General features: G+C 48.3%; 1 protein-coding gene across 2 annotated transcripts in view; it reads right to left on the bottom strand.

Moving 5' to 3' along the window:
* LIG1 (DNA ligase 1) overlaps nucleotides 1-23,269 on the bottom strand; it is a 41,752-nt gene extending 18,483 nt beyond the window's left edge. Inside the window, exons 1-9 of one of the 2 annotated variants that reach the window (XM_030873747.3) lie at nucleotides 23,139-23,269; nucleotides 13,629-13,699; nucleotides 11,032-11,121; nucleotides 8,452-8,590; nucleotides 7,184-7,310; nucleotides 5,303-5,413; nucleotides 3,469-3,576; nucleotides 2,075-2,191; nucleotides 1,792-1,867 (exon numbers count right to left, since the gene is read on the bottom strand). In XM_030873747.3, coding sequence (XP_030729607.1) covers nucleotides 1,792-1,867; nucleotides 2,075-2,191; nucleotides 3,469-3,576; nucleotides 5,303-5,413; nucleotides 7,184-7,310; nucleotides 8,452-8,590; nucleotides 11,032-11,121; nucleotides 13,629-13,645 — 785 coding nt within the window. In that variant the 5' untranslated portion in view covers nucleotides 13,646-13,699; nucleotides 23,139-23,269. The remainder of the gene's footprint in view (nucleotides 1-1,791; nucleotides 1,868-2,074; nucleotides 2,192-3,468; nucleotides 3,577-5,302; nucleotides 5,414-7,183; nucleotides 7,311-8,451; nucleotides 8,591-11,031; nucleotides 11,122-13,628; nucleotides 13,700-23,138) is intronic. The other variant, XM_060288929.2, reaches the window with a different exon arrangement.
* Between the last annotated feature and the right edge of the window lie 35 nt (nucleotides 23,270-23,304).

Here is a 23,304-nt window from a genome sequence, read left to right as displayed (position 1 = left end):
CAACACTGACTCCCCAGCCTCAGGCCTATTTCTCTACCGAATGTGGGGGGACAGAAGGGCGAGGGAGAAGACTTCAGATTTTTTCAGCTCTTCAGCTGATCCTGATGCACAGACAGGGCTGAAAATGGCTGAGCTGGACAGAGCATGCTCAGTGAGCTGTAAGGACTCAGCGTTTGGTAAGTGGTAGCCCTCCTGGTCCTTCCTATCATTACAATGAGAGACGGCGGAGCGCGGTGGGTAAGAAGTTCTACAGCCACACTGCCTGGTTCAAATCCCAGCTCCACCATACACCCCGTCTGCGACCTCAGCAAGGCAATCAAAATTAGTAACAATAACAATAACAACAATAGTAATAGCAGCCACAGCTGGCTGAGCTTGCGCATGGCCAGGCCCGAGTCTAAATGCTCCAAACCCTCAGGAGGAAACTGGCCCAGAAAGGCTAAGCCACTTGGCCAAGGTCACACAGCTGACAAAGGTAGAGCTGGGATTTCTAACCTCTCCACAATACTGTCCTGCCTCCAAGCCTCGCTTTTCTCACCTGTGAAATGGGGATATCAACAGAAACGACGCACAAAGTCGCTGTGAGGCTTCGATGCATTAGGATATGGAAGGCACACTGCCTGCTGCCTGGCACACCGTTAACAGTGGATAAGAGAGTGTGTTTTTGCCACTGATAAGCCCCCATTTTAAAAGCAAGGAAATTGGAGGCCCTGAAAGTTTGTCTCCTGGAGGCAGCCATCAGCAATCAGACTGGGAATATGGCATAAGCAAAACCATCACAGGGCATCCCTGGTGGCGCAGGGGCTGAGAATCCGCCTGCCAACGCAGGGGACACGGGCTCAAGCCCTGGTCCAGGAAGATCCCACATGCCGCGGAGCAACTAAGCCCGTGCGCCACAACTACTGAACCTGTGCTCTAGAGCCCGTGAGACACAACTACTGAGCCCGCGTGCCACAACTACTGAAGCCCGCGCGCCTAGAGCCTGTGCTCCGCAACAAGAGAAGCCACCGCAATAGAAGCCCGCACACCGCAATGAAGAGTAGCCCCCGCTCGCCGCAACTAGAGAAAGCCCACACGCAGCAACACAGACCCAGTGCAGCCAAAACTAAATATTAATTAATTAATTAATTAAAAACAAAACAGAAAACGATCATAGTATCACATGAAATAAAAATCAGGACATAAAACTTCATGTCAGACAATGATTTTGTTAGAGAAACTTATTTATAAATAACCTAAACATGGACACAGGCCCAGAAGGCAAGATGGGGCAGTGCTGAAAAAGAGGCCAGGCTTAGGAACCAAGTGGACCCAGGTTTCAGGCCTGGCCCTACCCCCGCCTCCCTGTGTGACCCAGGGAAGATGACCTAACTTCTCTGGGCTACTAGTCTCAGTGTCTGTGCAATGGCTAAAATACCTGCTTCCTCTGCAGGACTACTGCAGAGATGAAGTAAAAAGGCGTAACAGAAACCTTTAGCACCGGATCTGACACATAGTAGGCGTCCAAGAAAAGGAGCCGGCCGTTCCTACAGTGCAGTCACATGCTGAAATGGGGCCATTTAATCTCAGTAATCAGGTCTCAACTGGGGTACAAAATTGCCATTAAGAATCCCCCCAAAATTTTTATTAGAATAATTAAACCCTAATCACAAAATTTTAAGGCTGAAAGAATGTTTGGTGACTACTGGTCTCATTTTCGGAGGCCTACCTACAATCAGGTCAGAGAGATCTTGGACTCACTGCCTTATTCTGTTTAATCTGCTGTCATCTCTACAATAGATCCTGACTCACCCCTTGGTCTCGTCCTTTCTTAGAGCGCTGGGTCCCTCTTCTTTTGCTTCTTGTTTGATCGCTGGCTTCCGGGGAGCTGGGAATGAAGCAGGGAAATGGTGGGTCCTTTCTCCTTCTGACAGCCCCTGCCTGCCAACCACTCTCCAGCCAGCATTGCGAGAGGCGAGTTACACTTTCTAACCAAGTTAGGCTTTCTAACCCACGGGAAGGCCGTACTTTCTGGAGAAAGATCCACCCGCCTCTCCCCGGTGCAACCCTGCAAGGTGAGGGGGGAGAAACTCACAGAAGAAACTGCTGAGCGTCTTGGGAGCTTTGGGGGGAGGCTTAGCCTGGCCGTCCTCCTGTGGTCCCTGCTTCACGGCCACCTTGGGCTCTGAAACGCTTTCTGTTGGGGGCTTTGCTTTGAAAGCGAGAGAGGTCAGATGGTGATGCAAACTTTTTTTTTAACCTCAAGGTCATTCTGACCCTGAAGATGGAAGACATAATCAATTCTGCCCCTTTCCTTTCCATAGTTTCATTTTGGAGCCTCTCAGGCCCGATGCTTTAGGACTAACTAGTGGAATTCTAGCATCTGGCCTGAGATTGGAGACTTACGGATGGTGGGGAAAAAATCTCGGTACGATAAGAAGAAAATATTCCCACTTCTGCAGGTGCAGAAAATCAGATACGATCCTGCATCCTAAAAATATCCCCACAGCGTTCTTTCTGCCATGGGAGTCTTCTGGACACCTCCCTGCAGGAGCTGTTCTATGGCCTGGGGGGTAACTTTAACCTCTAAAATCTTGTAACTCACCCTGGTTACCTAACTTAAAAAAATTATTGCTCAGGACTTCCCTGGTGGTCCAGTGGTTAGGATTCTGCACTTCTACCGCAGGAGGAGCAGGTTCGATCCCTGGTTGGGGAACTAAGATCCCACATGCCGTGTGGTGTGGCCAAAAAAATTTTTTTTAATTAAAAAAATTTTAAATTATTGCTCAATTAATAACATACAGTGCCTACAATTTCTGAAAGATTTTTTTTTTTTTTTTTGCGGTACGCGGGCCTCTCACTGTTGTGGTCTCTCCCGTTGCGGAACACAGGCTCCAGACGCGCAGGCTCAGTGGCCATGGCTCATGGGTCCAGCCGCTCCGTGGCATGTGGGATCTTCCCGGACCGGGGCACGAACCCGCGTCCCCTGCATCGGCAGGTGGACTCTCAACCACTGCGCCACCAGGGAAGCCCTCTGAAAGATATTTTGTTGGAGGATGACTGGCTCTTTTTTTCCTCACATGCACAGAGGAAAAAATAACAATAAAAATAATAATAGCGGACTTCCCTGATGGTCCAATGGTTAAGACTCTGCACTCCCAACTCAGGGGACCTGGGTTCGATCCCTGGTCAGGGAACTAAACTAGATCCTGCATGATGCAACTAAAAGATCCTGCAGTCGGCAATGAAGATCCTGCATGCCACAACTAAGACCCAGCGCAGCCAAATAAATAAATAAATATTAAAAAAAATAATAATAATAGCAATAGAACCTATAATTTCCCCTAGAATTTGCATTTAGACAACACACTGGAGAATCTTATTTAAGTCTTATCTCATCTGAGCCTTAAATTAACTGTCCTCCAAAGACATCTGACCCCCAAAACCAGAGAGGTGGGGCTTCAGGGAGGAAGAGGACCAGAAACTCACTGGAGGTCTTCAGGGGCTCAGGGGGTGACCTGGGCTGGTCCCCTTCTTCTGCTTCCTTCTTGTTGCCCCCTTCAGGCTCTGTGAGGCTTTCTGTCGGTGTCTCTAATTCTGAGGACCGATTAAAAAAAAAGCCAGATGGCAAAAAGTCACTATGACCACTCCCCAAAAAGGGCATTTCGATTCCCAAGACACTCTGCCCCCGTTTTTTCTTCGCTGTGCTGACTGAACATCTGTGAAGTGTCGAGACGTGTGAGAGCCCGCTCCTGGTCAGCCCTGAACCAGGCAGGGCCCTTGAGGGAAACCAACCCCGATGCTCACCTGGGCAGCTAAGAAACAGAGAGGGCCAGTCTTTTCTTATAAACCATTATTTTAGAATTATTCACTGCAAAATAGAACTGGAAAGGGTTCAAAATGCCAACAGTGACTTGTTAGAGATAAAAATAAAGGTGTTTTTTTTTTTAAGCTGACTGGAAAAAAAAAAAAAAATCCACCTCCAGGGTAATAATAAAAACTGCATCAACTAACTTGGGAAAAATCTGCCTCAGTAGAAAGAAGCCCCACCTCACCCCCCAAAATCCCCAGACACAGACAATGGCTAAAACTGCATGATTTATAGTAAAATTTGTTACTGACTAAAAATTGCCAACTGGAAATCAAATCTCCACCAAACTCAGATCTTCCCTGGGAAAGATAAACCTAATAAGGACCTTTTATTAAACAAACACATTGACAGTGGCAAAGGCTACGATTATTATAATCTCGTACAGGCCCCAAATGATCAATGGATCAGGTCTTTATGGTTGTGTTTCCCACGGAGGACACTTTACATTTTCAAGGGAAATTGGTGACATCTGCTGGACACCGTATGACCTACTAGCTCAGGGTATTTTGCTTGTCAGTATTAGATCACATTCTTGGCAATTCCTGACGTTAGCTTTCTGCAAGGCTGGGTACTCACTGGTGGTGTGATAAAAACCAAGTACTGCACAAAAATCACCAAGGAAAGTGGCAGTGTTCAACCGGATTCCAAAGTCTGAGCAATTGTGCAGTGCCCAGGAGACATCACAATTAGTAACTAATTATGATTATTTAACAGTGAAATTAAATATTATTTTTCCTTTCAACGTTATATGTATTATTTTCTCAAATGCCCAAGTTGCTAGAACATAAATAAATAGTTGTTCAGACATAACAACTTAACAAACCGAACAGTAAAGGTATTGGCCTTGAGGCACCGTGAAAAAGTTGCTAAGGCACCATGGGCCCTGGAAGTTTGCGAACCTCTCTGCTTTCTGGTAAGATTTACAACAAAAAACAAACCATTTAGAGGAAAATATATTCCATATGAGAAACATAAAAATAGAAGAGAAAAATGAGAAGCTGCATATGAATTCGTACTGAATTAAGATGGCCAAACGAATGCATTCCAGAATGTTTTCATGACAAAATTCCCCAGGTGGGGCTGTGGGATTCTGACGGACTCGTGTGGATTCTTGGACAGAGGTGTCAAATCAGTGGGGTCCTCACAGCCTGCCCTCTCAGACAGGCCCCCGCCCCTCCAGATCACACTTGCGCACACACGCGCGCACACACACACACACACACACGCAGTCAGTCCCACAGGCCCCTGCCCCTCCAGATCACACTTTCTCTCTCTCTCTCTCTCACACACACACACACACACACACACACGCAGTCAGTCCCACAGGCCCCTGCCCCTCTAGATCACACTTTCTCTCTCTCTCTCTCTCTCTCACACACACACACATACACACACACACACACACACACAGAGACACGCACACAGAGTCAGTCCCCAACCCCAGGGCCTTACCTTCTTCCTCCTCCTCCTCCTTCTTCCTCTTCTTCTTGGTTCCTCCGTCCTCGTCCTTGCCCTGCTCTTGCAGGACATCCTGAAATGTCCGTTTGGAAAGCTGCTTCCGGGCTGGGAAGGCAAAGGGCTCAGTGTGGCCTCCTTGCCGGCCTGCCTGCCCCACCCCGGTGAGCTCAGACCCCGCGATGATGGGGCCCTGAGAAGGCTCTGGGCCCCTGCCCTCCTCCGCCTGCCCACAGCCACGGCTGCCGTGCAGGCCGCTCCTGCTTCCTGGCTGTGTGACCCCGAGCAGGTTCCTTCATCTTAGGAGCCAACAGCCACCCTCCTCTCTGCCTCACCTCTCACCACACACTATCCTCAAACTCTTCCTGCTCCCCAAATTACACCTTATTGCCCAGAGACGCCGAGATGGATGGGATTCCCCCGTGTGCCGTGCTGTTCCCACCTGGAGGCCTTTGCACGGGCTGTCCTGGCTGCAACCCTTCCCAACCGCCCATTCTCAGCACAGCCAACCCTAACCCATCTTCCAAGACTCAGGCCAGATGGCGCCTCCTCGGGCCCTCAATCCAGAGCTCCCCTAGCATCCGGCGTTACCACTATTCTTCCTTATACCAGCACCATCAGTGGAAATATGCAGTGAGCCACGTACATCATCTTTAACTTTCTAGTGGCTACACTGAGAAAAGGAAAAAGAACCAGGAGAATTGTTTGAACAATATCGTTTACTTAACCCAATAAATCCAAAATATGATGATTCCAACATGTTTTGAATATTAAAAGAAATGAGTAACATTCCTTTTTCTATGCTAAGTCTTCAAAATCCGATGCACTTAAAAGCACATCTCAATTGGGCACTAAATTTTCATCAGAAATACTCGATGTGTTTAGATTTCATGGAATTTACCGTTGAGAAAGTGGCGTCACATATCCGAGTTGATCGAATTATTGCAAGGCTTCAATAATTGAAACTAGAGTCAGCTTTCCAATTTAAATTGAATTAAAGTAGCATTAAAAATTCAGTTCCTCTACTGTACAGCACAGGGAACTCTACTCAATACTCTGTAATGACCTACACAGGAAAAGAGTCTAAAAATGGGTGAATATACGTATATGTATAACTGATTCACTTTGCTGTACAGCAAAAACTAACAATACTGTAAATCAATTATACTCCAATAAAAATTTTAAAAAAATTTTAGTTCCTCAATCACCACGGTTCAGGATCTCAGCAGGCCGTATCACCCTGCGTCATGTGGGGGGTCTCTCCCCTGTCCCTCCCCTGTGTAAAAATCTTCCCAACCCCCCTGGCGACAGAGGCGCCGCTCCTCAGACGGGCTTTCCATGGACCTTCTCTAGTCTCATTGCTCGTTGTCCCCAACCCCACGCTCTGAGCACCAACACACCTACCATCAGTGCCCCCAAGGCCTTTTCCCCTCCTCAGTCCCTGCTCACTCCTCTTCTGTCCCTCAGGGCTCAGCTTGGTTAAGCTCTCTCCTAGAAGTCTCCCTTGAGTCAGGGGCCCTCCCCTGGGCTCCCACAGTGAGCTGTGTGGCCTCCAGCACTGCACACATCACAGTGACAATAACCTGCATTTACTGAGCGCTTACTGTAGGCTGGGCCCAGTTCCAGGCCCTTACACGTATTCACTTTTAATCCTCCCAACATCTCTGGGTGGGAGGTACTGTAATTATCAGTCGTTTTAGGGATAAAGCCCAGAGAAGGGAAGTCATTTGCCCAAGGTCACACAGCCAGTGGATGGTGGAGCCGTGCTCTTAACCACAACGCTAAAATCGGGGCTGTCACGAGGATGGCTGAATGATGCAGAAATCCAAGTGTGGACAAAGACAGGCAACTGAAAGGGCAAGGCCAGGGGGTCCTTACCCGTGCGACGCTTCGGGATCCCTGACGGGGAGACGACCGTGGGAGAGGTGCTAGAGTGGGAAGGGCTGCTCTCAGGCGGTGTGCCAGGACTGGGAGGGGAGACTTGTGGGGAATCTGGAGCACGCTTCTGGAAGGGGAGAGAAAGAGCAATTCCTGAGTGAGAGGAGGAAGGAGGGAGCACCCAGCTACGTCATTTTCCAAGCACTTGAGAGTACAGAGGGACTCAGCCCCACTTAGGCCTCATCCCCTCTTACCTGGGCCATCCCTCCACCATCCTACGTAGTTTCATGGTCCCAGACTGTCCCTATTATGGACCCCAATAACAATTCTTTTTTTTCTAAAGTAACAGAATCTTTGATTTTTAGCTAGGCATAATACAGCCCAACTAAAAACTATACTTCCCAGGATCCCTTGCAGCTAGGTGTGCTCAGGAGCCCGAGGACTACACTTCCCAGCCTCCCTTACATCTAGGTGTGGTCAGAAGCCCCAGGTCTACACAATGCAATGTAAGGATATACAGGTCCACTGGTTCAAATAACATTCACCTAAAGGCAAGTGGAGTGCCCTGCTCTTCCCACTGGCTGAATGTGGGCATTCACTTGGACAAGGGCATCTAGGGATGGCAAGCAACAGTATAGAAGCACCCTGGGGCAGAGTTAGCTGAGGAAAAGACGAAGATGACAAGGAAGAAGCAGCTTCTGAGGGGCCTTGGAGGCTCTGTAAGAACCAGCTTTGGCCTGAGCTGGCAACACCAGGGGGTTTGAGCAGGGGGGAGACAGGAGCTCACTTCACCATCGACAGACTGAGAAGTGCTGCACTTCAGACGTTATCCTCAGAGCAGCCAACAGGCATGAAATGACTTAAATGAGAGGAGCAAGTGAGCCGATGCACTTGAAGATAGAAAGCCCTCCCACAACAGGAGAGACTGGACGGATTTCCGAGCCCTTCCTCTGTAGCAGGCGTTCTTCTCTGATCCGTATGTGAATCGACTCACTGCACCTTCACAGCCACCCTACGAGGCGAGGGCTATCTATCGGGAGCTGCTCGTGCCAGCTGAGGCTGCCCAGGCACCCCAGGCCAGGGAGCCGAGCCCAGCCGCCCGGCAGAGGCGGGGTTAGGAGCACAGAGACCAGGCAGGACCACTCCACTCCTCCCCCGCTGGGGCATCATCTCCAGAATTCTCCTGAGCAGCCACTGCACTCAGCTCCAAAGGCCACTGGGAATGATGGTTTCTTCTGGTAAATGTGGGCAGGCTGCTGGGGCCCTACCTGGATTTTGGGGGGCTTGGGGGCTTCCTCCTCCTCGTCCTCCCCTTCGCTGCCCAGGACCCGGGCCATCTTCCTCCCTGGCCTCTTCACTGGAGAGTCGCCCTCAGGTACCACTCTATTCCGCTCCTTCAGCGCCACCCTGGAGGATGAGAAAATGGAGGTTTTATTCCAGCAGATAGAGTGGGGACGCTACTCCCAAATTCTCCAGCCCCTTCATTATGTTTCATTCCCCTCCTTGCCTTTCAAGCATTCAATGAACATTTTCTAGGGGCCTCCTCAGCATATACTCTTAGTCACACATCCACCCATCCCGCTCTCTGGAGGCCTCCTGTGTGCCCACCCTGTGATGGGTGGTGCTGAGGAGCACGTGAAGTCCCTACTGAGGGCGGAGACTGGCCTCCAACATCCCTTTGGAGATGCTCTTTCAGTCATGCAAGCCCGAGTCCCCTAGGTAGGGACTACATTTCCCAGCCTCCCCTGCAGCCAGGTATGGCCATGTGATGAGTTCTGACCAACAGGATGTTGACGCCTGCAACCTGCTCCTGACTGCTTGTCCTCACTGCTCTCTTATCCCTAGAACTTCGACTTGCTGACCCCCTTTGACAATGCAGGTGAAGGCAGGACACAGCAGAGAGAGAGGGAGAGAAAGAACCTGGGTCCCAGTACCACCAAGTGGTACAGAGTCACCTAGCTGCCCCAAACTGCTTAAACAGCTCAGAATCTTTCAAGTGAGAAAGAGGCAATTTTAACTTTAACCAAGTCACCATGACTTTGGTTACTGGTAAAGCAGCCCAACGACTCCCCTAACACCAGCTCTGAGGCACTCCCAGTCTGGTGAGGAACACAGACACGGCCGTCAAAATACAACCAATATGCCTGCTGATGGAAGTCACTTAAGGGGCTGAGAACACAGCTGATTCCTACCGGTTTCTGTACTCATAAAGCTCACGGTCTGGACAAAGACCAAGATGTACACAAACACCTCCCTACTTAGGTCAATGACGGCACGCTCTTGTCATGGAACATTAAAGAGAATAAAGTGAGATCAGATGAAGTGGATGGCTCTAAGACTTTTTTTTGTGGGGAGAGAAAGCAGACTGTCAAATCTGTGAGAGGAGTTGCTGTTGATTTTATTCACTGCTAAACCCACAGAGTCTAGGTGCCCGGCACATAGTAGATTCTCAGTAGATATTTGTTGACTAAATGAATCTATACAGTATGATTCCATGAATGTAAAAGATACATGTTTGCCCATATGTACCTGCAACTTGCATACAGAATAATCCTGCTTTTCCTATTTAAAAATAAATTAAAAATGTGTATTATTATCTGTTGTATGTCAGGCATGTGCCAGCTACTTGAGATATAACAGTGACCAAAATGAGAGTCCCTGCCATCCAACATATAAGTGTGAGAAACACTTATTCATTCAGCAGTTCCCTATTGAGCACCTACTATGTGTCGTAACTAACTGTATTAGGCGCACGTATGTTTTTACGCATAGAAAAAAGTATGGAAGGATATACCTCAGATTGGTAATAGTAGTTTCTCTGGAGAGTAAAACTGGAAGCACTTCAAATTTTTATTTACCTACTTCTGAGCTGATGTATTAATAATTACCATGTGTAATTCCACATGTGGGTATCTATGCTAGAAAAAAAAATCTGCACGTGTGCCCAAGAAGTCACACATACAGACTAAACTGCAGCATGGATTGTTTCAGCCAAAAAGTGGAAACAACCTAAATACCCATCGGTAGGGGGATGTTACATAATTTCTACAGCACATCCATAAAATGGAACACAGAGCAGAAGGTAAAAGGGATCCGAGGGTCCTTTGTGTTCAGGAGTGGAAAAAATCTCTAAGTCATACTGTCACTGAAGAAAGCAAGGTCAGGAACCACATACGCAGTATCATCTCTATTTTTCAAGACATTAAAACATGTCACAGAAAATAAAACCACACACAATAAGTGTGTATATATAGCAGTGCAAACACAAAAGGGGCAGATCTAAAAGTCGAGAGTGTTGCTAAATCATGACCTCATTCTTACCACTGACTGAGCGTCTTTTATGAACCAGGCACTGTTCTGTAAGTCGTTAGTGTGTTAATGCATCAAACCCACACAGAAAGCCTGATACAGATCATGATACCCTGCTACCCGTGAGGAAACTGGGGTACAGGAAGTGAAGTTACTTGCCCAGGCTCCCAAACTGGGGATGTGAGCTAAATCTACCCTGAGTGCATGCTTTGGAAAGCTGACCGGTCCAGGGGCAGGGTCTTCCCGAGAATCTGTGACAAGGATGCTGGAGGAAAGAACATTGTTCTCTTCTATTTAGATGCGGCCAGTGGCAGGGTCTCTGCCTCATGCAGTCTGCTCCAGAATGAAGTCAAGACACTGGGACGGAGCCCTGAAGACAACTCTGAGGCCCTGGATCCAGCTGTGCCTGAAGATGACCCTACCTTTGGCTTGTCCAGTTACCAGAGTCAAAAATTTCCCTGTGGGGCCCTGAGATATTCTGAGCCAGGTCCTGACTGATAAAAGGAACAGATTCACCACATCCCAGCCCCAGAACGTACTTTGGAGGGGACTCTGTTTCTCTGGTGCTGTTGGATATCTCCTTCTCTGGCTTCTTCACTTTGCCCTCTTTCTTGGGCTGGAAAAATGACCTGGAGGAGCAGAGGGTGGGGTGCGGAAAAGTGAATGATAACAGAACCAATAACCCCTCTAACACACACCACATTCCACAGCTTCCGATGCCCGTCCCAGTCCCAGGATGCAACAGAAGGCTTCAAACAACCCCCTTAGACCAATAAGGAAAACTGAGGCTTATCAGATGGAGGAGGCAACGCTCTGCTTATTTTTCTGCCCCAACTTGCCACTCACCTGAGACAGGACACACCCCGATTTCCGTTCCACAGGAATTAACTATGCACTTACTATGTGCCAAGGCCTGTCCTTGGAAGCTAGGGGCAGGGCAATGACCCAGACACATATGCCCCTGCCCTGGAGGGGCTGACACTCTAGTGGGGTAGGCAGACATTAGCAAATAGGTAAATATAAAATGTCCAAAGGCGTTACGTGCTCTGAAAAAGGTAAAGGTGCCCTCCCCTCTACCTGAGCCTGATGAGGCTGAGTGGCTTGCCCCAGAGAGCAGAGTACTGAGAGGGGAAAAACAGGGGCTTGACGGCGCAGGGACCTGGCCAAGAGAGGAAGGTTAACATTGCCTACGATGTCTTGGGGACGTCGTGCACCCCCAATATGAGGCAATGAGAGGGCACCTCACCTCAGTGCCCAAAACCCCAGGCTATGAGAATATCGGACAAACCAAACCGGGGGTAAGGCTACAGGTGTCATGACAAAGAAAGCCTGAGAAACTGTCACCCAGACGAGGCATGACAGCTAAATGCAACATGGCTCCAAATCAGATCCTGGAACAGAAAAGGACATTAACAGATAAACTGGTGAAATGCAAATGAAGTCTGGAGCTTAGTTAAAAGGAATGTATCCCTGTTGGTTCCTTATTGTGACCAGTGGACCACACTGATGTAAAGTGTCAACAACGGAAACCGGGTGAAGGGTGTACAGGGACTCTCTGTACAACTTTACAACTTCCTGGTACGTCTAAAATAATTCCAAAATTAAAAGTTTACTTAATCTTTAAAAAATAAAATAGGGACTTCCTTGATGGTCCAGTGGTTAACATTCTGCGCTCCCAATGCTGGGGGCATGGGTTTGATCCCTGGTCAGGGAACTAAGATCCCACATGCCACACGGCACGGCCAAAAAAGGAAAAAATTTAAAAATAAAATAAAATAAAGCAAGGTGACAGAAAGCAATCAAAAGTGCTATCATCCCAGGAGAGACTGTCCCCAGATTTCTCATCACCTGAGAAAAATGCAGTGTAGGATCTGTGTAAGCCACCAACTCCCAGGTCTCTGTGGGTGACATCCAGGTCTGGATCTGTCTAGAATCCATCCCCTCCTTCTGGGAATAGCCCTCCACGTTTTTCTTGTGATGCCCGTTCCCCCACATTCTCTCAGTCCCTATGGTTCGCGTGGGTCTGCCCTTTCACCCACAACCAGGGCACAGGCCCTGGGCCTGGCCACTCAAGGCCCTGCATCCCTGGGGCTACGACAGTGGCTGGCTCAGGGACCGGCATGCGGCCCAAGGTGGGCCAATGAAACTTAACTCTAGATATTGTTGTGACAGCTGGGAGAGAGACCACCTCTTTCCACCAGGATTGCTGGCTCTAGGGTACTAAAAGCCTAAGGAAGACAGCCTGCCAGAGTGATACAACATCCAAGAAAGCAGAGCTGAACGATGGAGACAGAGTCCCAGTGAGAAAGTCTGGACAACTGGATCTGACTATTAAAGCCAAGTTTCGGGCTTCCCTGCTGGCACAGTGGTTGAGAATCTGCCTGCCAATGCAGGGGACACGGGTTTAAGCACTGGTCCCGGAGGATCCCACATGCTGCGGAGCAACTAGGCCCGTGAGCCACAACTCCTGAGCCTGCGCGTCTGGAGCCTGTGCTCCGCAACAAGAGAGGCAGTGACAGTGAGAGGCCTACGCACTGCGATGAGGAGTGGTCCCCGCTCGCCGCAACTGGAGAAAGCCCTCACACAGAAACGAAGACCCAACACAGCCAACAATTAATTAATTAATTAATTAATTTTTTAAAAAGCCAAGTTTCCACTACACAAGCCAAAGAATTCCTTTTCTGTTTTTCCTGAAGCCAGCCTGGCTGAGCACCGGGTTCCTCAAGCCGGGCATTACCGGCATTTCCGGTCACTCTTCGTTGTGGAGGGCTACCCGGGGCATCGTAGGATGTTTAGCAGCCTGCCTGGCCTTTATCCACTAGATGCTAGTGGGAAATTCCCTCTCCCCCCAGGTGGTGACAACCAAAAATGTCTGTTGTTCCCTGGGGGACAAAACTGCCCCCGATTGAGAACCAGGGGTCAGGGTCTCTGAACCTTGCAACTAAAAATTCTGGTTACTACACTACCTATTTTTCTGATCCCCTTTCCCACTTTCCGTACTGCTCAACTCCTGGAAATCCCTACGTGAAGACTAACCCGAGTTCTTCTAAGATAAGGCGCAGAGTCAGAGAGGGGAGCAGAGGACTTGGAGTATGTAAGCCGGTGGCAGGGGCAGGGGTGTGGGGAGGGTACTTACATAATACTTCGCTGCATGATGGCGTCAGAATCCTCCCCTCCCCTGTCCTCCTCTTCTCCAGTGGGCAGTTCCTGAAGTAGACATCCAAATACTTGGTGAGGATACTGATTGTGCAGGGATCAAAACAGAAACTTCCACACACTGAGGTTTGGGGAAATCACCCTGAAATCTACATCACCTGGCTTGAACTTGACACTCACTGAACAGCCCATCATATGGCCTGTCAAACGTACAACGTGCAGCTGCTTTAACCAACTAAAGAAGAGAATGCATTTACCAGAAATAAAGAACGTCCACTCTGAAGATAGGGATAAATGTCTCCCTTCCTATGACAGCCGGGCTAGTAGCCCTTCAAAGACAAGGTTCCCTTCCCAGGTGCCACGGCCATACTGACTCACTGTGTCTGCATGCTAATCTTTTTTTTCCCTCTTTTTGAAACCTTGAAGGAATCTACTCCCGGTCGTGTTTGATGTACATTCTTTGTTCTAACAAGATATAAAACTGTGCTGAAAACCATGCTTCTCTGGAGCAGTTCCTCAGAACTGAGAGGCTGTCTCCTGAACTACAGTCCTCCGTTTGGCTCGAATAAAACTCTTTTTTTTCTATTCCCATTATAGATCGTTTCTCAATTATTTACATTGACACTTCTTTTCAGAAAGAAAAAAACCCCACAAAATCAGAAACATGAGTTTCCCCATCAAGAAGAAACTCCAGTTTTTACAGACCAAAATGATTTGCTGGTGAGATTTATTAGTGAAGAAAAGGGGTCTGAGTCAGAGAACAGGCGCTTCCTTTACCGTATGGAGCCTGCTTTTTGTCTAATACAATGACATACTGAAGACCAAAAGGTTTTGTTCAGTTGGGTTTTTTTTTTTAGCTAAATTTTCAGGTTAGTGAAAAAAATTTTTGCATTGATTATATAATATGCTACAATGGCTGTGAGACATGGCAGTTCATCAAATCATACCCACAGGGCTAAATAAATCAGCTGTTGAGCTGTTTCTAAGGTATACTGTTAAGACCCTCGTGGGGGGCACACCAATCTCAAAAGGGTGCGGACTGGATGATTCCATTTACATGACATTCTCCAAAGGACAAAACTCACATGGAGATGAGCAATTGCCAGGGGGCGGGGGCTGTGAAGGGGTAGGTAGCATAGGGAGTTCCTCTGGGGAGACGGCACTGTTCTGTATCTCAATTGTGGTGGTGCGTCCACAGATCTCTGCATGGGATCAAACTGCATAGACAGAGACAGTCACACACACACAGGAGCGCATGTAAAAACTGAACACGGGCTAGAATCCAGCTAACAGTACTGTCCAAGGCTAATTTCCTGGTTTTAATACTGGATTACACTAATATAAGATGTCACGGGCTTCCCTGGTGGTGCAGTGGTTAAGAATCCGCCTGCCAATGCAGGGGACACGGGTTTGAGCCCTGGTCCCGGAAGATCCCACATGCCACGGAGCAACTAAGTCCGTGCATCACAACTACTGAGCCCGCAAGCCACAACTACTGAAGCCCGTGCGCCTAGAGCCTGTGCTCTACAACAAGAGAAGCCACTGCAATGAGAAGCCCGCGCACTGCAACAAAGAGTAGCCCCCGCTCGCCACAACTAGAGAAAGCCCGCGTGCAGCAATGAAGACCCAATGCAGCCAAAAATAAAATTAAATTAAAAAAAAAATGATGTCACCTCTGGGGGAAGATGGGTGTACTATTTTTACAACTTCCTGTGAGTCTCTAATTATTTCAAAATAAAAAGTAAAAAACAAAACAGAATGAAGGCACTATTACTGCTATAGAAAGAAGGCCTAGATCTAGTAACATTTTAACTAATAATAAATAATAAAGGAGGCAGAACAGTGGATATAATATGCTATTGATTTTGCAAGACAAGGGAAAATAAGAATATACATATTCGTTAGTACTGCTTATTTCAGCCAATCAGAAACTCTGGAAAGATAACCAAGAAAGCAACAGAAGTGGCTGGGGCCGACAAGGTGACGGGCTGTGAGCCGAACTGGTCACTGTGTACCTCTGTCCTGATTTTATTTTGAACCATACATATTTATTACCTGTTTGACTTTTTTTTAAAATAGTAAATCTAAGCCCCAGATAACTTTTCTAATTCTCTTTCTCAGCCCCCCACTGGCTCTTCCCTCTGGTGAGGCCCTGCCCGCCCCCCCACCCAGGGCCAGTCCCCTTTGGCCCAGCTCCGAGCTGACAGGCTGCCAGGAAGCCTCCCGGGGGCACCTGCTGGAAGAGCAGCTCACTTTCCTGGCCTCTCACGGTGGTTAATTAGTACTTCTCTCATCACACTTATTGCATCCACCCCGTGGTCCCCAGATTACGTTCAGTTTAACTTTCCAAACAGATGTGGGGCTCCGGAGCCATGGGGCTGTGCCTGGTTCACTCCCATCTCCTCCAAAAATTATTTCCCAACCTTCAGACATTCTTCATACCACCTTGGCAATTTCCACCATATCTAGGAAAACCCTGGATTTTTTTTCACTGAATTATTTTTTCTGTCAAAGAATCAACTTCTTATGAACTGGGGTGCTTAGTGGGCGGTAGGCACTCTTCCAAAACTTTATATGAATTAATTCATGCAAAAGCTATTACAATTCATCATTGTCCTGATTTTACAAATGAGGTGACAGAAGCACAGAGAGGTCGAGTAACCTGCTCAAGGCCACACAGCCTAATGAGTCGCAGAGCCAGGATCCAAAGCCAGTCGTCTGGCTCCAGAGTCCGTGTCCTTAACCACTAACATTCTGAGGGTGAGGAAGGAAGGGGTCCCTCCATATTGGGATCGAGGGAGATGGAGGTGGCCCTAGATCTGGGGGCTGTTGAGATAACAACTGTACCAACGATAATGTGACCCCATACTACCCAACCACCCACTCAAGCATTTCCAACTGTTATCCCCATGTCACCGATGAGAAAAGTGAGGCACAGAAAGGTTAAATCACTTGTCCTGAATCACAGAGCTCGTGAGCAGCAAACGGGGGATCCAAATTCAGACACCCTGGCTCCAGATCCTAGGCACCCTGCACTCCCATTTCTGTCACTCCCACAGGCAGAACAGCAACGCCTGCCACAAATAGGAGACAGCCGCAAAAATAAAAAGAACAAAACCAGATGATTAGGTTGTAGTTCAAAGCACTGGCTGCTGGAGGCTCTGAGCCCAGACCTGCTGCTTTCTCTTTGTTCAAAGCGCTAACTAGCCAAGTGCTGGAGGGGGCTGTGAAAGGCACCCTGCACCAAACGGAGCCTTTCTAAGACAAACTGAAAGAGAATATAAAGGGATTAACTTTCTCCTTATGAGCGTTAGTGTTATTTAATGTCATACCCACACACCACTTCCAGTTTCCTTAAGTACTTCTGTTAATTTTTTAATGTGTGAAACTCAAATCAGAAAAAGCCTTTACTGCTTAAAGAAGCATGCTGAAATAAACAGGGACAAAATGTCATGATGTCTGTAAACTAGTTCAAATATTTCAGCAAATGCCTGAAGTTTGCTTTAAAATAATTCAGGGTTTTTGGGGGGAATTAAGGAGCATATAGACGAAATAAGAATGAACTATTCTGATAATTCCTGGGGCTGGGTAATGGGTACACAGGGATTCATGACACTACTCTCTACTTTTGTGTATGTTTGAAACTTCTACAATAAACGTTAAATTTTTTTATTCAGAAAATCAGACGGTGCAAACGTAGCAAAATGTTAACAGCTGTAAAATCGAGGTGGTGGCGTATTATTCTAGTTGCTCTACTTTTCTGTCTGAAAGTTTTTATGAGTCAAAGGCGAAAAAGTAACCTAAAATTGGGAATAAAAATATAATTTGTGTATACAGCCTAAAGCTCAGAATTCATGAAAATCAATAAGGTAGTGAATAACCCAGCCCCTTTCCCCCTCAAAAAACACTAGTATTGGTACGAGTCCCTCACTTGAGAAAGTTCTAATCTATCCTGGACATGAATTATCTGTCAAAGTCAAGATCTTTTCTTCCCAACCAGCCAGGGAGCCCCTAAATTCACTTCCACACAAGGAAGAACAGAGCCTCACACAGAAGTCACTGCAGGGCTCCCAAGACTTTCAGTCTCTGGGACAATACAGGAAAGGAAACCCAGTCCCTGCTCTTGAAAAACCTCACAGGCCCCACTGTCAAAGATATGCAAAGTACGGGACGTCCCTGGTGGTCCAGTGGTTAATGCTCCGCGCTAACAATGCAGGGAGCAAGCGGTTCGATCCCTGCTGAGGGAACTAAGATCCCCACACGCCGGCGCGGCCAAAAAAAAAATGTTCAAAGTAAATAAGGATGAAATAGGACTCAGCACTCCAACAAGGAGACTGGAAAAAATGAAGGAAGGAACGAACAAACAAACGAATTAACGAACTCGACTAAAACCCAATTTCTTGATTCGAAGCTCAGGGCTCAGGGCCCTGGCGTTACATACCATTTATATGCTGATTTATATCTCAAACAGCCTATTTATTCTCCAACCACCACCCCTAAATTGCCAGCCAACTTCCTTTAGGAACCCAACTCCATAAGTTTCCCAGTCCTTCCCTAAGTCTACAAACCAGTCAATCCTCCTCTTCACTTTCCTTCCGCATCACGTCCCCCCTTCCTGCCTTGACTCGGGTGGATTCCGGTGCACCATTACCGTCTTTCGTCGCTCTCTTGCTCTTAACTCCCGCCCTCCGTCTCACCGTGCAAAACCCCAAAGCTGCTGATTCCAGCCAACTTTCCACCTACCCTGTGCCTGCGCCCGCAGAACGGACCTGGACTGGTCCCCAGGGGTCCTTCGGACTGCGGTCCAATTCTCTCCATTCCCCCAGACCCTTCAACCCTCCTGCTCTCCCAGACCGTACTTCACACTAACTTCTCCAGCCGCCAGCACCGCCTCCACTCTCCTCGTCGGAGGAAATGGCAGCAATCGGGAGAAAGACAAGTTCCCACCACCTTATCTGCCTCCGCAACTGCGCCTGCGCGTCGGCGCTCCGACTCCCAGCTGTCGGTACTGACACCACCCAGCTGTGCCCTCACTGAAGGCCAGACCCTCGACCTGCGCACCAGATCTTATGCCCTCTCACCTCCTCAAACCCCATGCTCCAGCACGCCTCTCCGTTCTCTCCTGCATCATCGACTTTTCTCTACTAGACCATCCCTATCGGTTTACAATTCTGCTGTGACTCCTCCTACCTAAACAAACAAAAATCCCTCTCTTGACCCCACGTGCTCCTAGCAGCTATCGCCCCATTTCTCTGCTCCCCTTTTCAGAGAAGTCATAGAAAGAACTGTCCCAAGGCACCACCTCCAGTGTCTCTCCTCCCATCCCCGCTTGAACCTTTAAGTTTTCCCACATCACTCAGCTGGACCTTGCTCATCAAGGGGACCGAGGACCTCTGGGCTGCTAAATCCGAAAGTCATTTCTTGTTCCTCATCTTGGCCCATAAGCAGCATTAGAAACATCTGACTCCTTGCTCCACTGAAATTCTTCCTTCAAACCACACCCTCACCTCAGTGTCTACTATTTCCTGGATTCCTGTGAGGGGTCTTCCTTAGCCACTGCGGGGAGAAGAGTAAGTGCCCCCAAAGATGTCCCCGCGCTAATCCTGGACCTGTGGATATGTTACCTTACGTGGCAAGAGACTGCAGATGTGATTAAGCGTTCTGAGGTGGGGAGAGTACTGTGGATTATACAGGTGGGCCCAGTGTTATCACTTACAAATGGGGCTTCCCTGGTGGCGCAGTGGTTGAGGGTCCGCCTGCCAATGCAGGGGACACGGGTTCGTGCCCCGGTCCGGGAAGATCCCACATGCCGCGGAGTGGCTGGGCCCGTGAGCCATGGCCACTGAGCCTGCGCGCCTGGAGCCTGTGCTCCGCAACGGGAGAGGCCGCAGCAGTGAGACGGCCGCGTACCGCAAAAAAAAAAAAAAAGATGACAAGTGATCCTTGTAAGTGGAAGGAGGGGCTTAGAGTCAGAGATTGGAGATGCTACCTTGCTGGCTTTGAAGATGGAGGAAGGGGCCACGAGTCAAGGAATGCAGGTGGCCTCTAAAAGCTGGAAAAAGCAAGGAAATGATTTTCCCTAAAGCCCCCAGAAGGTATGTAGCCCTGCCAACACCTCGATTTTAGGGAAAACAATTTTAGACTTCTGGCCTCGGAAACTGTAGGAGAATTAAAATGTGTGCTGTTTTAAGCCACTCAGTTCCTGGTAATATGTTACAGCAGCAACAGAAAATGTAGCAACTCACTTTCTAACGGTTGCAGTGCCCAAGGCCCAATTCCTCCTCTCTGTCCTATTTACACCCACTCCGTTGGAGACCTTAACCAGTTTGATGGCTTAAACATACTCTGGGACGATGACGACCCCAAAATGTCTACCTCTAGCTGTGACTTCCCCTCTAAACTCAAGGACTCATATTTCTAGTTTTCTGTGCTGCTATCTCCATCTGGATTTCTAACCAAAATCTCAGACTCAATGGGACCAAATCCAAACTCTTAGAAAAGACACACACACACGCATACACACACTTTTATCCCTCCTCCAACCAATGTTCTCCGTCTCAGCACTGGTAGCTTTTTTCACCCAGCTGCACAGGTCAAAAACCTTGGTGTCCACTACATACCTATTATTTAATTATCAAACAAGTGACAATACCAAGGGCTGGGGAAGATGCGGAGCAACTGGAACTCTCATATATTTCTGGTGGGAAGGCAAAACGGTCCAGTCACTTTTGGAAAAGTTTGGCAGTTTCTCAAACCGTTAAGCATACATTTACCATATTGACCCGGCAATCCCACTTCTGGGTATCTACCCAGTGAAATCCTACGTTCACACAAAAACCTGTAACCTAATGTTTACAGTAACAGTCTGTTTATAATCGCCAAAAACTAAAAAAAACCCAAATGTCCTTCAGTGGGTGAATGGATGAACAAATTGTGGTACATCATACAATGCGTTTAATTGCTGGCTAGTGTTCCATTGTAGAATATTCTAAACTTTGTTTATGCTTACTCGGCAATAAAAAGGAGTGATCTACTGATACACTACAGGAATGGAGAGGAATCAGTGGTTGCCAGACGGAGGGCTTAAAGGAAGCCCCAGAATCATTTTTAGGGGTGATGGAACGGTTCTGTACCTTGATTGTGGTGGTGGTGACATAACTCTAAATGTTTCAAAATTAACAGAACTATACACCGAAAAGAGTAAATTTTGCTATATGTAATTTTTTTTATTATTATAAAAAAAATCAGTGGAGTTACCAATGATTCAGGTCCGGCTACCGCCACCCCTGGCCTGTTGTACTGTCCCCTCCCTCTTTTTCTTCACAGCACATAGCACAACCTGACCTTATAAATTAGAATTTGTTTCACCCTCTAGAGCAGTGCTTCAAACAGGACTTTCTGCCTGACAGAAATTGTTCTCTATCCGCATTGTCCAAAAAGGGAGCTCTAGCCATATGTGGCTTCGGAGCATTTGAAAGGCAGCTAGTGCGACTGAGGCACTGAGTTTTTCATTTGTTTCTAATTAACTTGAATTTCAATAGCTACTGCTATGTATAAAATAGATAATCAACAAGGACCTACTGTATAGCACAAGGAACTCTACTCACTATTCTGTAATAATCTATATGGGAAAAGACTCTGAAAAAGAATGGATATATGTATAACTGAATCACTTTGCTGTACACCTGCAACAAACACAATATTATAAATCAGCTATACCCCAGTATAAAATAAAAATTAAATTAAAAAATAATAAAAGTAATACCTACTCATAAAAAAAATTCAATAGCTACACGTGGCTAATGGCTACTGTTTTAAGCAGTGCAGGGCTCAAATGTAAGTTCCATAAAGATAGGGATTTTGTCTATTTGTTCAACGATATGGCCACGGGACCTAAAACAGTGCTGGCACTGAAGGCACTGGCCCACACACACTCCTTTGATTACTAAAAACTGGGATAACAAAAACATTACTGAAGAATTTACAGTTTATAAGCAAGATCTTTCAAACCTGGAGATCATGGTAACAAGGGGGATGTAAAAGGGTGTTTAGGGGTGAACAGTCTGAGGATGACAGGCCTCAAGGCTCAAGTCTTCATTTCTTCTATTTAGTAAAAGCTCACATTTCCTGACCTGTCCCCTATCCTCACCCGACCCCTGTGAAATATTTTCCACCTTTCCCGTAAATATGCTACTCTCCCTCCTGCTCTGAGGTTTAAAACAGCTCAGCATTCCCCCAAAAGACAACTCAGGAAGCTGAGACAGGAGAGGGAAACTGCCTTGTCCAGGGCCACACAGCTGGTCAATGACGGATACTATAAACGAGGGGTGCCAGTTCTGAGAACCCCCAGGGATTCACGTTTAAAATATACCCACCGCACTCCCAGACCTACTGAATCAGAATCCTGGGAATGGAGGGGGAAAATCTGCAGGCCTACCGAGCTCCCAAAGAATCCTAAGATAAGATGAAATTAAGGAGGTCTTACTTAACACGTCCTTCTTGCCTTTTCCTCGTGCCTTCTTCTCAGGCTGCCTAATAAGTCAGAGATTCAAACGGGCTGAAAAGGGGATGGTGGCCAAGGAGTGATGGCCTTAATCCCATTTTCTGCTGGCTCCCCTCACTGATTCTCCTCAGCTTTCAGATGCCAGTTCTCCTTTCCAAACGCCCCCTCTTCCTCCCAAATACCCTCCCCCTTACCCTTGAAGCTACCCCCTCACTTAAGGGCCTCAAGATCCTTCTCTCTTCCCTCCCCAAGCTCTTCTGGCCCTCCCTCCACCATCTCAGGTAACAATTAGCCCAGACCTTTCAGCTAACCTCCACTATGGCCCCACCCCCTCCCAGGCCTTGGCCTCCTCCTCGCTGTCCAGCCGCCCCTTCACTGCTCTTCCCTTGGCCCTGCCCCCTCATCAGGCATACACAAGGCCAGAGCTCCCCCCGTCCAGAAGGTTCGAGACCTTTCATAAGGCCTTTGCCTAAGCCTAGCTCTTACCACTGATTTCCTCTGGCCTCACCTCCATCTACCTGGGCTCACCCCTTAAAGCTGACCCCTCTCCTTCAACCTTTCCCCCGGCCCCGCCCACTGTTAAACTTTTCCCTAGCCCCACCCCCTTCCAGGTGGGCCCACCTCCCCCGACCCGTCCAACTTCCGGATGGCCTCGCCCACCGACAGCCTTTTCCCCGCCCCTCATCCCTGTATAACCACGCCCCTTCCAGGTAGTCCCGCCCCTCCAGGCCTCTCTTCAGACCCTGTCCCGTACAAGGGTTTCGGCCCTCGTCTACCTTCTACCCGGCCCTGAACCTCCAGCGGACGCAGCCCCGCCCCCTCCAGCGGCCTGCTGCCCGCGCTCTCCCCTCCGCAGCGCGCTCCCCACTGCCTCAGCGACCCCTACGTCCACTCTCTGCAGCCGACCAGGCGAAGGCACAAGCCCCGAGTTTACGACACGCACGCCGTTCCCCAACCCTAAAGGCCCTCACGGCCGGCGCCACTTGCCTCGCGCCGAGCCCGCGCGCCGTTGTCCTGAGCGTCACAACCGGAACCGCTCGGCGATACACTGCAGTCCCAAATTCGCGCCACGGACTTCGCGCGCAGACTTCGGCGGGCGGGGGCGGGGCCGAGCCGAGGGGCGGGGCCAGGCGACGTCCGCGCCGCCGCCACA

The sequence above is a fragment of the Globicephala melas genome, chromosome 19 (assembly GCF_963455315.2).
Source record: "Globicephala melas chromosome 19, mGloMel1.2, whole genome shotgun sequence".
NCBI classification, from domain to species: domain Eukaryota; kingdom Metazoa; phylum Chordata; class Mammalia; order Artiodactyla; family Delphinidae; genus Globicephala; species Globicephala melas.
The sequence above is the reverse complement of the archived record's forward strand: the minus strand, read 5'-3'. Positions and strand labels throughout refer to the sequence as shown.